Raw genomic sequence first — 14,374 nt, forward strand, 5'->3', positions numbered from 1 at the left:
CCCCAGCGACTGCGGATCTGGGTGATGATAATGGGACAATCAGTGATGTATCTTTCTTAACTACTGTACTTATATATATATATATATATATATATATATATATATACATACTTAAGACCAGGCTGGATGGGGCCTTGGGCAACCTGATTTAGTGGAATGTCCCTGCTCATGGCAGGGGGGGTTGGAACTAGATGATCTTTAAGGTCCCTTCCAACCCTAACTATACTATGATACCTTTGTAGTAATGATTAGATGCATTACCTTTAAAAGCTGTTACTGTTAACTTGTTGTTGATCACTACTAATAACTTGTTAACTTTCTTGCTGTAATAGGTTGAGTATTCGAGAGTTGGGGCTTTTATGCAGATCGCGCTTTGGATATGCATACAGGCTGGGGAGTGAAAGGCTGGAGAGCAGCCCTGTGGAAAAGGATCTGCAGGTTCTTGTGGACAGCAAGCAGAACATCAGCCAGCAGTGCACCCTGGCAGCCAAGAGGGCCAACTGTGTCCTTGGATCCATTAGCATGGCATCGCCAGCAAATTGAGGGAAGTGATTGTCCTGCTCTACTCCACACTGGTGCAGCCCCACTTCAAGTATTGTGTGCGGTTTGGGGCAGTGCAGAATAAAAAGGAAATAAAGCCACTGGAGAGTGTCCAGAGGAGGCCACAACATTGGTGAAGGGTTTAGAGGGGAAGCCATATAAGGAGCGGCTAAAGTCACCTTGTCTGTTCAGCCTGGAGAAGAGAAGAAAGAGGGGAGACCTCAAAGAATCATAGAATAGTTTAGGTTGGAAGGGACCTTAAAGATCATCAAGTTCCAGTCCCCCTGCCATGGGCAGGGACACATCCCACAAGATCAGGCTACCCAAGGCCCCATCCAACCTGGCCTTGAATACCTCCAGGGATGGGGCAGCCACAACTTCCCTGGGCAACCTGTGCCAGTGCCTCACCATACTCATCGTGAAGCATTTCCTCCTTATGTCTAGTCTAAATCTCCCTCTCTCCAGTTTATAGCCATTGTTTCTCGTCCTACCACCACAAGCCTTTGTGAACAGTCCCTCCCCAGCTTTCCTGTAGCCCCTTCAGGTACTGGAAGGTCGCTACAAGATCTCCTCAGAGCCTTTTCTTCTCCAGGCTGAACAACCCCAACTCTCTCAGCCTGTCCTTGTATGGAGGTGCTCCAGCCCTCTGATAATCTTTGTAGCTTCCTCTGGACCCATTCCAACAGCTTCATCTCCTTCTTATGTTGAGGATTCCAGAACTGGACACAATACTCCAGATGAGGTCTCACAAGAGAGGAACAGAGGGCCAGAATCACTTCCCTCAACCTGCTGGCCACGCTTCTTTGTTTACAGCTTCCTCACCAGGGGAGGAGGAGGAGCAGGTGCTGATCTGGTGCTCTCTGGTGACCAATGATAGGACCCAAGGGAATGGCAGGAAGATGGGCCAGTGGAGGTTTAGGTTGGATATTAGGAAAAGGTTCTTCCCTTAGAGAGTGGTGGAGCACTGGAACAGCTCCCTACACAAGGAGTAGAGGTGCCAAGCCTGATAATGTTCAAGAAGCATTTGGACAACACCCTCAGACACAAATATTGGGGTTGCCCTGTGCAGGAGCAGAGGTTGGACTCCACAGCCCTCGCACCTCCCTTCCAGCCCGGGTCACTCTGCAACCCCGCCCCGCGGGGGCGACAGCCAATAAGCGGGTGGGGCGTGGCCGCCTCTGGGGCGTGGCCACAGATGGGCGTGGCGTCGCGACAGCCAATGGGCGCTCGGGGCGGGGCGCCCGGGGGCGAGGCTAAGGCAGAGGGTCAGCCAATGCGAGTTCGGGGCGGGGCGAAGGGGGTGGGGCCAGGGCGCCGCGGCAGCCAATGGGCTCTGCGCGTGGCTTGCCGGAGGCGAAGCGGCCGCGGCTCCTCCCTCCGGCGGCAGCTCCGGCTGTGGCTGCGCCGCGCGGGAGAGTTTCGCGACCCGGGTGGGAGATGCCGCGCGGGTTCCTTCTCCTCGCAGGTAACGCCGCCGAGAGCCGCCCCCGGGGCACGGGCAGGGGGCTGGAGCTGCCCCGGGGCGGCCGCGGGACGGGACGGAGCGGGACACCTCCTCCCCGCGCTTCCCGGCGGAGCCGCCGCCGGGACAAAAGGGGAGCGGCTAATGGGGCAGGGGCGCTGCGAAATTCCCCCGCCCGCCCCGTTATTCTCGCCCCTTCTGCTTTCCCCGGGAGGGGTTTCTTCCACGGGACCGAGCGCTCGGGACGCCCTCAAGTTGGCGGCGCCGTGGGAAGCGGGTGCCGGGCGGTGGGAACGGGGAGAAGCGGGGATGGGAGGGATGGATCCTGTCCTCCCTCTGCAGGGCAGCGGGGTGTGAACTGGTGGAACGGGAGGACCCGGGATGGGAGGGCTGGATCCTGCCCCGCTTCTGCCGTGAACGGGAGAACACGGGATTGGAGGGATGGATCTTGCCCTGCCTCCGCGGGGAAGCGGAGTCTGAGCTGGTGGAACGGGAGAACCCGGGACGGGAGGGATGGATCCTGCCCTCCCTCTGCCGGGAACGGGAGAACCCGGGATGGGGGGGATGGATCCTGCTTTCCCTCCGCCGGGAACGGGAGAACCGAGGATGGGAGGGTTGGATCTTGCCCTGCCTCCGCTGAGTGGTGGGAACGGCAGATCCCGGGGCTGGAGAGGAGGTGGGATCCCTGCGGGAGGCGGCTCAGCCCGGTTGGAAGCGCAACGTGGGGCTGCGGTTCTGGATGTCGCGGAGCGAATGTGCATCGTGTAAATAGAACAGGCGTAATGGGAGAAACTTTCAGGGCAAAATGAATTTGGAGGTGATTACATGTTTTAATTGGGCACCGGTGCTGTATCCGGGCTGTTGCCAGCAATGCCATACGCCTCTTCCCTGGGATTAACAGCCTTGCTTTGAGTCTTTGTCTTCGTCTCGAACCAGAAGCACAGAATTGCTTTTGAGGGGGGGAATAAAGAAGGGTTTTTGCGCTCAGAGCGGCTGATGTGCTTTGCTCTGCCGAGGAACTTCGTTCTCACTCAGGTTGCACAGCTCTGTGTTACCGACTTTGCGTGGATTGGGGAGCGCTGCTGTAAGGTCCCCAAAGCGAGAAGGGACACTGGCGTGACAGGGAGCACCGCTTGTGTGTGTGTGTGTGTGTGTGCAGAGATGGGGAAGATGTAAGAGACTGGAATTTAGCGTTGCAAACAGAAAGCTACAAAGCAATTGCCTTAGCAGCTCTAATGGGCAAGTCTGCTTAAGGAGCCAAGTGACTGGAGCTTTTTCCTGGACTGTATGAAGACATCAAATGCATTAATTTTTTTTCAGGGGTGCAACAGTTGATTTTAAAAGCCAGTAAATAAGAAAGCGTGAAGCTGGACTACTGTATGTACCTGTCGTTTTGGGGGCTCACAAATCAAATCTTTGTGTTCTGCCCTGCTTTTACTGTCATTTTTCATCTGTAATCTCCTCCCCTGCCATTTATAGGAGCGCTTGATACTAAGACTGCTCACAATACTGTCGGAGCACCAGAGGAGCAGAGGCAGGATAGCTGTCCAGGCAAAGGGCTGGCTGTAGAGTTTCAGGAGAAAGCCTTCCAAGTAAAGGTGGCTCGTGGGTAAACCTCCAGCCTTAGTACCTCCACACTGATTGGATTGCATGGCCTTTCTCATCTATCTCAACAATCCCATAAGCCCACGAACACAGTGGAATTTAGCCTCTACTGTACCTGTGGTGTGCAGAGGGATGTAGTGAATGCTACTTTGGTCATAATTATGCATCTTGTCATATTGTTTGAATTGTTAAGATGTAGGACCTAATCCATTAGCTGCTGTCTGTATGTGCCTACCTTGTGTGAATTCTCTGTATGGGCCATGTGTAAGATTAGGTCCTTTAATTCGGTTAACAGAAGATAGTTGAGCTCTTCTTGCAATTGATATTTGTTTTTCATACTCGGAAGGAAATTATAATGCTTAGCATTCTCTGAAGAACATTATCAACGTTCCACAGTCTCCATGATGTTCCCATGTTTCATACTTGAAAAGAATAGTAAGAAACAGAAAATCAATTATTTGCTCTATGTTTTAGAATTTACCTCTGCCAAAGCTTTAACTTGGAATCTAACAATTTTTTGGCTTTGTCTTTGTGCTTTGACTATGAAAAACTGTGCTTTTCTTCCACATTTGAAGTTAAAAATTGTGTTTAGGTATTTTCCAGTAACTATGAAATACACTGAGAGAAAAAATGTTAGTCTGTATGAAACTTCATTCTCCTCTCCTAACCCAACTCTCAATTTTTAAATTCCTTTTCAGTGCAATGCAACTATAACTGTGCATTCATATGTATTTCTTTCAGATTTGCAACCAACATAATGCTGAAGCTCCCAACTTGGAACAAGCATTTCACAGAATGGCACAAACAGAACCTAATTTGGACCATGACGTATCATGGTTCCTCCTTCCATCATACTGGTCTAAAATGGTTGTGGCATTAATTTCCTTCCTCTGTTTCGCTAACAGCTATGATGGAGATTTTGTGTTTGATGATTCTGAAGCCATCATCAATAATAAGGTTTGTCTCTCTTCTCCCCCCTTGACATAAGTGGTAGTAGGAGAAGAAATAATGGCAGCTGGTCTGAGTAGGCCAGAAATATTCATCCTAGTAAAGAGCTTCTTTCTAATATTTTTTTCTGACTCCATTTTTCTGTTTTGTTTTATTGAATTTTTTAAAATAAGCCTTATTTAAGGTTGACAAACAAGCTGTGCAGCAGTGTTCTACAAAAAAGCTAGAAACATGAGTGTTGTTAACAGAATTTTATTTCTAAAGCTATTTGAATAACATGACTTGGGTACTGATGCATAAGCAAAAGCGTGAAAAAATTAAACATGGTTTTGTTTTTTGGGTTTTTTTCCTTTGGAATGTGTCTCCTTTCATTCTTTCGCAAGTGAGATGCTCTACTTAACAAGCGTTGGTATGTGGTTAAGGCAAAGGGAGTTCTTTTTGCCGTACCAAATGGACTTTGTCTGCTTGTCATCTAAGAAAACATTACCTAGAGTTGCAGCAAATTTGGATGTGATGTTAAGTAACACTTATTCACAGGGTACCTGTACATCAAGACTGCCAAGATCTAATTTTGTGCTCATTTCTAAGTCAGTGAGTCTATGTGGTAGACTTGTCTAATACCCATTGAGGTTAATATGAGATTTTTTCATTATCTTCTCAGGTTGACAGGTGTATAAGCCCAATGAATAAACTTAATCTGATGCAAGATATGTAATGCATCAGTAAGCGATTGTAGGGTGCAGGGGTTGTCCAGTTGTGGTTTGTACCATGAAAACGTTTACAGGAGCAAGAAAAGTTGCATTTTCCTGTGCTCCTTTCCCACCTATTATTCCTGTGACAACAGTGTGTGGTTTTTTAAGTAGAGGCAGAATATTCCTGTGCTCTATTTTAAAACAGATCATGTGTGTAGCTAACAGTCCTTGAAATACTTAGAAATTAACATGTGACTCAAACAGACCTCTAGCCGAGATTCTTTTGCTTTGAGGTATTGAGTGTCTTCAGTTGCTGAGGGCCTTCATAGAATCACATGTAGCAGTGATTTAGGCTGTTCCAGAAGGTACTTGTTAAATGTTTGGAAAGAGAAGCACAAAGTAAAAAGAATGACTTTCATCTGTTGTTTCCATTTTCCTGAAGTCATGAGGATACAGGGAGGATAACCTACTCAGACTGCTAGAATAACACAATTCACATTCTTTTTGCCTTGCACAAGATTTAGAGACAACTTGCCACAATGTGCCTTTTAAAATCCCTGAGAATTACTGTTTCCTTAGACAAATTTATACTATGCTTGTGTAAGTCATCATACCTTGAGTTATAAATGTATGAAGGGAAAACACATCTGCCAAATTGGAAATAAATCTCAAAGCTTCTAGTAGACTACTATAGACAAATAAAGAACCTACAGTGATTTTTTTTTTTTTTTTTTTTTTTTGAGAAGCGTTATGTTTTAAATTGCACAGCTCTGGGCAATGTTTCATTCTGCAAATTTTATTTGGAGGAGAATTATAATATTTTAACTTCTTGAAAGAATGAGCAGAAGACTGATGTTGAAACAAGGCAGATTATTTTGTACGTGTGCAATTTCCACACTTGAAGTCTTTATCCATTTCTTTCAGTTTTTACATTAAAAAATGTCAGTTTATCTATGCAAGACAACAACCTGCACTAGGATTATAGCTGTTGGCAATGTTGAGAAATTCAACCCACTGCTTAAATAGATTAATTCATGCCTAGTCTGTATGTTTGAAAAACTGTGAGGCTTTTTCTATTTTTCACATCAAAATCTTCTATTATTTCCTAGAAATTAAATGCATGTTTTGTGACAGTCTCATTTTAACACGGGGTCATGTGAGTATGGAAATACAAAATCCACAAGAAAAGTGCAGAGACAATGAATTTACCAGTTTAATGGAGAGAAGGAACATCTAGCAAAGGCACAGCTTAATGATAGGTATAGCATATTTTGTTCCTGTTTAGTAGGAGACAGGAGTAGGAGACAATCTACAAAAAACTAATTTTGTAGATTTACTGAACATGTATACAAGTATTTTCTTGGGTGCCACACAGGGACTTTCTTGTTAATTTACTAGCCTCCCCCTCACCCCAAACTTTCAATTATTTTTTTAGTGAAAGATATACCGTTAGTTGGCCCCATGCCTGCTGTGTTGGGGAACATTTTGTTGGGGTTCAGTGTGGTTTTCCAGAGGCTTTCTTGTCATTTGAAGTAGCATTTTGACCAGAACATAGCTGTGACTTTTGTCTTTGTTTACTAGCTTGGCAAGAGAAACATGTGGATTAGGAGGAGCTTCAGACACAATGTGTTGTTTCTATGAGGTTTTTTATGGAAAAACTGACCTTTCTTCAAGTATTGAACTCTGCTGTCTGCAAGCTGCTGCTAATCAATTATTTAGAGATTCTTTGATAGCTACTTCCAGTTCTTATAGAGAAAATCATACATAACTTTTAAACAGCTCTGTGCCTTAGAGCAAACCATTGCTATTTTGGGAAGCAAGTCCACCAAGTGAGAAAATGAATGTAAGTAACTTTCTCTCACAGAACTTGGATACAATAGCAAGATACGCCACTGAAGATTTCTAGGTCATATGGAAGTGTAATCTAATCACTAAGTAATTCTACATATTCAGCTTTTCCTACATTCTTCCTATGGGAGACAAAAGAAGACTGATTCTAGAGGAAAAGGAGATCAGGAAATCTGGCCTTGCACATGTCAAATGTATTTCCAATCTCAAGTTATTGAAGACCGTCTGTGACACAGAAGACATACTTTTAAAATTTTAATACTGAAAAAAAGTGTCTCTTTCATAGACCCATTCTTTGGCAAATGTCCATAAGAAGTGGTACGACTGGCTGGAAAAACAATCTGAGGGCTACAATGTCCATTAAGAGCGGGCCCCGTACAGAGTACAGAGACTTCAATAGATGTTGGTGTACAACACAGTCCCACCTTGCCCCTGGAAAAGCAGATCATTTTGATTGATTTAGTGGGATGCTGGTTTAGTGCATTCCTGCTCTGAGAGTCATATTATGACCTTCAAGGTTGTACATGCCAGGGAGGAATGGAATAGGAAATTAGGTGCCTAAGGCCAAAATTGAAGTCTTGGGAGAAGAAAGAAATTTGTAGATATTTGGCAGTAGAAACATCTGTGAAAGCATGAAGAAAATTTCCACCTTAATAATTCTAGGATCTCCTGTAAGTCTTGATTTCTTAAGATTTTTCCCTGAGAATGCCTTAATTCACAGCCTCAATGTAGAACTTTTCAAAGACTAGAGTGTTAGCATTGCTCTCTTTTCTCTGTATTGATTAGTAACCTATTACAGAATGCTTCACTTTGATGGTGTGCTGGGACTTTTAGCCTACTTCCACTTCCTAATGTTTTTTTAGCTTGTTGTCTAATACTGGCCAAACTTGTTCAAGTGATAGAAATAACTATTTTTTTGGGTGGATGTGAATCAGAAGAGAAAAAGCAAGAAAAACAGAGTTGTTTTAAGTTCAATTTAGCAGAAGCCAGTCAGTGTGGCCCAGATATTTGGCCGTACATTGGAACTAGTAGTGGTATATGTTCCTCTCCTGTTTTATTGGCAGGCCACAGATGCTAGTGAAGGATGACATGGAAGGTACTGGAGATCACAAGAGGTGGGAGGTGCACGAGACACTGTAGAGGCAAGTGAGGTGGTAACAGTACTTGAGAGGAACTGGTGTTTGTAAACCAAGGGTATTGTAATGTGGGAATCTTGTAAATAGGTGGAGATGTAGGAGGAATAAGACATAGGTCACCAGGCTTTGTAAGACCTTTAATGGGTTTTGCAACCTGTTTTGTCTGCTTACTTCTGTTTATATTGGCTTGTTAATCTGTTTTAGTTTATTGGTCCCTTGAACAATTTCAGGGGAGAAAGTGACAGCAGAGTAAATTGTCGTTGATTACAAGTATAATGCCAGCGCTCATATGAAAGCTATTCATTGCTAGTACAATTAAATTCTTAGGTTCTGTCTTTAGTGTATTTAACTTGCACATTTGCTGTAGCATGAATTGGTATTTAATTGCCCCAGGGAGCAGGAGAAGAGGGGCGAGGTCAATTTCTTCAGAAAGGTGTCTCCTTTATTTTTTTCTTTCCAAAGTGTGTGCTTTCATTTTAATAGTCTAGGTTATTTGGGGTTTTTTTTTTCAATTATCAGGATGGCTTTAAGATAAAAGGAAACAGACTTTCCCTTTGCAGCGCTTTTTTAAATAATCCCCTACCACACCCCAAATTAAAATAATTCATTACTTTCCTGTCTTCTGCTATTCAGCTTTTAGAGCAGCACATAGAGATTTTGATTCTTGTTTTCCTGTTTTAACAATTAAAAAAAAAGCTATTTGAATAGTGCCCTTTGTGAAGTAAGGCTTTAAAAAAAGCTAATTATTGTTTTTTATCTTTAATTTCCTTCCTTCCTTTCATGCTGATCACCAGATTATCAATGAATGTGAATACTCAAAACTCTACTAAGTTTCATGTAGTTATGCCTGCTTGCAGACTCCAAGCATCTTGGCCTTTATGATGACTGGCATCCAAGATATGACCTTCGTTGCAAACTTCTGTACTTTATCTAGTGTCAGTACTGAGCCAAAAAAACACCTGCTATGTCTGTCTTAGCTTGAGCTTGTATTAATTATAGCACTTGTGTGTGGTCTAGCTGCTTTGAACAAGACAGAAATGTTAAGAATGTGATAATTTATGATGTTTTCTTTTAGGACCTCAGGGCAGAAACCCCACTTGGTGATCTGTGGCATCATGACTTTTGGGGTAGCAAACTCAGCAGCAATACCAGTCATAAGTCGTATCGACCGCTAACTGTCCTAACTTTCAGGTGAGACTTGCCTTTTTACTTGAGGTCTGAGTTTTTTAACACACATGGGCTCTATTGATTATAGTTAGAGGCAGCAGAAAAGGAGAGAGACAAAGTATCTGGATGGTAGTTGGCTACCTTTCTTGAATATGGTTTTCCTATTCACTACCTTAATATAAAATTAAGTTTTAATTTTCAAATTGTTTCTTTCCTGAAGTGCACATTATTTTGACGTTCTGTATTTCAATGTACCTTTCAGAGACTGCATTTTATGCTTTTCTATACCTTTGCACAAGGGGCAGTATGGTTCAGTATCTAGGTCGTATCGTCAGAGAACTAGGTGTCTGTTCCCTTCACTTAGCTGTGCTGCCACTTATACTGCTATTGAAGTTTCTGTTCTCTGCTTTCCTAGTGACCTGTCAAGTGATTTTTTATAAATAGCATCAATCTACTATGGCCTTTTGCCAGAAGGTCATGGAGTAGTCTTGCCACCTCTTCCCCCCTGATATTCTAACTTTGAGTGTTTCTGTGAAAATCCGAGTGAGAGAGAGGTCTGCCTGCATATATAACTTAGTAGTATTCTCAAATAACTAAAGGTTGATGATAATTATTTCTGTAGATGCTTATCTCGTGGTTTTTTGCACAAAAATATGAGCAAGCAGTAGACAGTCTAGAAATTGCACACAATAATGCAGAGAATGTTTGAGGACTCAGTCTTAAGCCACTTTATTGTCCCCGTGCAATTTGGTGTTGTGGATGGGGATCAGTTTTGCAGTTGTATCCAGTCTAAGCCAGGGACTAAGTGATTGTGGAAGAAGTGTTCCCACTCTTCATATTCAAGCAAAAACTTGAGTGTGGTGTTAAAGTTTTAAGTACTTAGTACTGTGGGTTTCATTGTCTATTGGGACTTCTTCACGTTTTTGTCAAGGAAAATATGCAACTGAATAGAATATGTCAGAGTCTTAAACCTATTAAAGCTTTCAGTGCATTACACTGCACATGCTTTCCTTTATTTTCTCTGTGGTATATTGCATTTGTAGTAACATCCTGGTTAGTTGAAAGAATATACCAGAATACAGTCATTATTATATCTGAAAATATAGATGAGTATGTGGAGGTGGTCCATAAAATGCTATTTTCATAAGTAAGGAATGTATTTTCCTAATTTCTCCAAGCTCCAACTTTTACACATATCACATGTATAATAGGTTACGCTTTTTTAATAGATTTCACTTAAGCCAGATGCAGGCTGACCTACCAATGTCAGTTGAAATCATAGTCTCAGTGCATATTAGTTTCCTCATGGTGGGTATTTAATTAAAATTATTTCATCAGGTTGGTTTGGGACATAGTTTCTCTTAAGCCCAAGGGTATCCCCCCACTAAGCTGGGTTGTTTATCTGTAGGGCACTCCTCTATTGCAACATCAAAGTTATATTGCTGAGGAAAAGACAGTTCTGAGTAGCCATAGGTACGATTAACTTAATAGCATTAATATGTCTTTGGAGAGGATAGATATTATGCTGAATATGGTATCCCATATGAATACCTTTGAGTAAAGATTAGGACATTGTTTCTAGGCTTCTGTGGTGGCTAAGTGGTAATACCATACATACTGGGATTTGCTGGTATTTTTTCAGTGGTTTCTGTGTGTCTAAAATGATCTTGCTGTGAGGTTGTTTAGGTTTTCTGGCTGTATATCTCAAACAGTTGATGTAATTCTTAGCCTTAATGTTTTTGTTTCTATATAGAATTAATTACCTTTTTGCTGGAGGCTTCTACCCAGTTGGTTTCCATGTCATCAATATAATACTGCATTGTACTATCTCAGTGTTGATGGTTGATGTGTTCTCAATTTTATTGGGCGGACTGCAGTTCAGTAATAAAGGAAGAAGGCTAAACCTGGCTCCAAAGACATCTCTTCTAGCTGCCTTGCTGTTTGCTGTACATCCAGTGCACACCGAATGTGTAAGTACTGAATAATTAGCTCAAATAATTTGTATCGTAGAAGTTTTCACCATCTTGACTAACAAGTTCTGACACAGCCTTATAATCTGCACATTGCTTTTATATATTCTTAACACTTCTCTTGGCACATTTCTCATGAGAACCATCAAATATAATGGTTAGTATGTCCAAAAGCTTGTAATTCCACAGGGCTTGACCTTATTAAGGATGATAAATTCAGTCATTTAAGTACACTAACTGTAGAAGGATAGCTATAAACTACAGTTTCCCTTATTACTAGATTAAGAATTCATTACTAGAAACATTAGTTCATGAGCAGCCAAGGAGAATGGAAGATAAACTGAATCCAAATGCATAACCACTTTTTGTTTGCATTGGCTTTGATTAAAAAAACAAGGAGATAGAAAATTGGAGTAGGGGCGTTATGTGAACTCTGTATGCGATTGTGTTAGAATACTGAGTCTAGTTTTGAATCCGTGCTGCAAGAAAATGGGGTGTGCTTAGAAGAGCCATGAAAATGTTTAAAGGACTGGAAATCATTCCATGTCATGAGAGATTGAACTCCATGAGTTTATATTTTTAATAAGAAGATGAAAGGACTTTTTTTATCATAGTCTGTAATTGTGTACATGGGGAACACCAATTTGATAGCAATGGGCTCTTTATAGTACAAACAAAAGCATAGCAGTGGCTGTAAGTTGTAGCTGTAAAGATGCAGAATAGAACCATGTCACATGCATACCAACCAATTAAAATACCTGACTAAAGATCAAAGTCCTGTGTGAAAATTCTAGTGAAGAGGAGATGGTTTTCTTAAAAAACTCTTTTGCTTTCATAGCTATGAAAATATGCCATTGAGCTTGCTTGATGTGGTCCCTGATTGGTTGATTTTATAAAAATGAATAAATTATATATAAAATAATTGCAGTGCAGGAATAACTTTTTTAGTAGTTGGAAGGACTGAGATACTGAAAAGATACTAACTTTAAACTTTGTGCTAGTAATGGACACTGAATCCTCAGTGCATCATATTCTATGCGTGCATTATTAATTTTTCATTTATTCACAATATGCCATGGTTTTGGCTTTTTTTTCATTTGCTTTGCACATGATTGATGTGGAAGAGGTTGTGGAAAGCTGTGCCTCTCAACTGACTGGGGACCAGAGATGGTGCAAAATTATGTATTAGCAATTTGGCGCCTTATTTGGCAGTGTGGCTAAAACATCCTGCCAATCATTCTCTGGTGTTTGCTTGCCTGCGGAATAGCTTCTTACTGAAAGCACATCCTGTTAGTGTCAAAAGGGCCCATGGTATTTGTTTTCCAAGAGTAGTTCTAGGTGTCAATGAAGTAAAGCAAGTCTTCAGTGCTTTTGACGTTGTGACATGCCAAGAGAAATTTTACTTGAGTCTTGTCTTTGTTGTAGGCAGACTCCTTTGTCAATACCCGTAATTTATTCTTCATACTTAAATGAGCAGACAAATGTGAAAAAGACCTTGTTCGTGTCAGATGAATTACAAGTGATGCAGTCTACTTGCATATGCAAGGTTTGAAGACTTGTGTATGCTTTGGGCAAACATTGGAAGAAGAGGAAAAAGGTAGCATTCTTACATACCGTGCCTCTTGTAAGATCCAGGAGTGTACAGGGGCCTCTAATCATTTATACAGTGAATAGTATATCTTGCTGCAGTGATATTGCTATGGTTCTAGCATGAGTGTGTGTCAGGCAGCATCTCCTCAAAAAGTGTTTGTCATTATTTTAAAGCTGTGATTTTTAAGTATCGTGACATCCTGGTTTTGAAATGATATGACATATTTTGACATAAAATTGTGAAGAATCTACCTGTTTGCTGCTCTGGATTTTGGTCTGTACAGCACTGTCATGTAAAACAGATGTTGAAAAGTTTAATGCTTTCAGTACCTGTTTGAGAACAACATCTGTCATTATCATGTTTGTACATGCATATAAACACTCTTGTAGTGTAGTTTTCTCTTCTGAAACGTGCTTATTTCTTTTAACACTTGAATGAGGAAACACTAAATGAAACATGAACGTAAGAATATACCCGATCCTAATTTAAAACTGGGGGGGGTTTGTTTACCTTGTTACCAGAGACTATGGGCCTGATCCTGCATTCAAGATAACTGTACTGTTGGAGTCATCTGAGGCCATATATGTGTTATTAGCCCCTTAATCTCTTTGTTGTAACAAGTTGGCATTTATTTTCACAGTTGTCTCAGTTCACCTTTACTTTTATCTCATTAGCTGAGAGCAGCTCCTTAAACAGAATTGACACTTCATTATTTTCACCTTTCAAAGAATGCCACAGCTATTGAGTTAGTTCTTGTAATTCCCCTATAAGACAGGAAAAGAAGCAGGGAAGTTAGGTACACGGCTTTGGATATATCAAGTTTTTCTGAACTAAATTTAGGACTCAACAGTTTCTCCTTTTACAATGCTCAAGTGAAACTGAAGGCAAAGCAGGAAAGAGTGTCTTCAGTGGATTCAGTCCTGTTCTTGTGCCTCTACACTTCTCTCTATTGTTATTCAGAAATAGTTGTTCCATCATGTCAGAGTATTAAAAAAAATGCCCTTTTCCTGGGAGAGGATTGGCAGATACCTTTAAACAAAATGAAGATACAGATTGTCTTTCTACTTTCCTCTTTCTGTTCCACTCACAAAATGGGGCAACTGGTGTACTACATAAGAACCAAAATTTCTGCTTTTGTCACTGAACCATCACCTCAAAAAGTGGATAAAAACCCCTGTAGCAGTTCTGCTCTACCTCAGTAAGGCCTCTGTGTACATCTCCTGGAAATATGGAACCAAGCACTCCAGGGTGAAAAGCTAGGCTGAAAACAAAAGAGTGTTTCAGCGATCCTTGCTCCGGGTATATACTCTAGCAAGGTCCCAATATCAGGGCCTAAACAGTCCCCTGCCACCTCCCCGTGTCATGATTTCCACAAAAATATTTGCGGTGTATCCTGACACTTGTGTAATTGAGGA

At 41.8% G+C, this 14,374-nt stretch overlaps 2 protein-coding genes across 2 annotated transcripts in view; one reads left to right on the forward strand and one right to left on the reverse strand.

Moving 5' to 3' along the window:
- Positions 1-1,806: 1,806 nt before the first annotated feature.
- On the reverse strand, positions 1,807-2,763 carry LOC128851239 (basic proline-rich protein-like). Its single transcript, XM_054058782.1, has one exon. It carries the CDS (start codon positions 2,761-2,763, stop codon positions 1,807-1,809), a length of 957 nt encoding a protein of 318 aa, XP_053914757.1.
- The window catches only part of TMTC4 (transmembrane O-mannosyltransferase targeting cadherins 4), a 57,478-nt gene continuing 44,992 nt past the window's right edge, over positions 1,889-14,374 (forward strand). The window contains exons 1-4 of the mRNA XM_054088246.1: positions 1,889-2,005; positions 4,349-4,564; positions 9,307-9,422; positions 11,152-11,368. Of these exons, the coding sequence (XP_053944221.1) occupies positions 4,403-4,564; positions 9,307-9,422; positions 11,152-11,368 (495 nt within the window). The 5' untranslated portion in view covers positions 1,889-2,005; positions 4,349-4,402. The remainder of the gene's footprint in view (positions 2,006-4,348; positions 4,565-9,306; positions 9,423-11,151; positions 11,369-14,374) is intronic.

The sequence above is a fragment of the Cuculus canorus genome, chromosome 1 (assembly GCF_017976375.1).
Source record: "Cuculus canorus isolate bCucCan1 chromosome 1, bCucCan1.pri, whole genome shotgun sequence".
NCBI lineage: Eukaryota > Metazoa > Chordata > Aves > Cuculiformes > Cuculidae > Cuculus > Cuculus canorus.

Bases quoted from the DNA above. Each gene is read 5' to 3' on its own strand.
- LOC128851239 (XM_054058782.1), bottom strand. From the start codon at position 2,763: ATGCACATTCGCTCCGCGACATCCAGAACCGCAGCCCCACGTTGCGCT.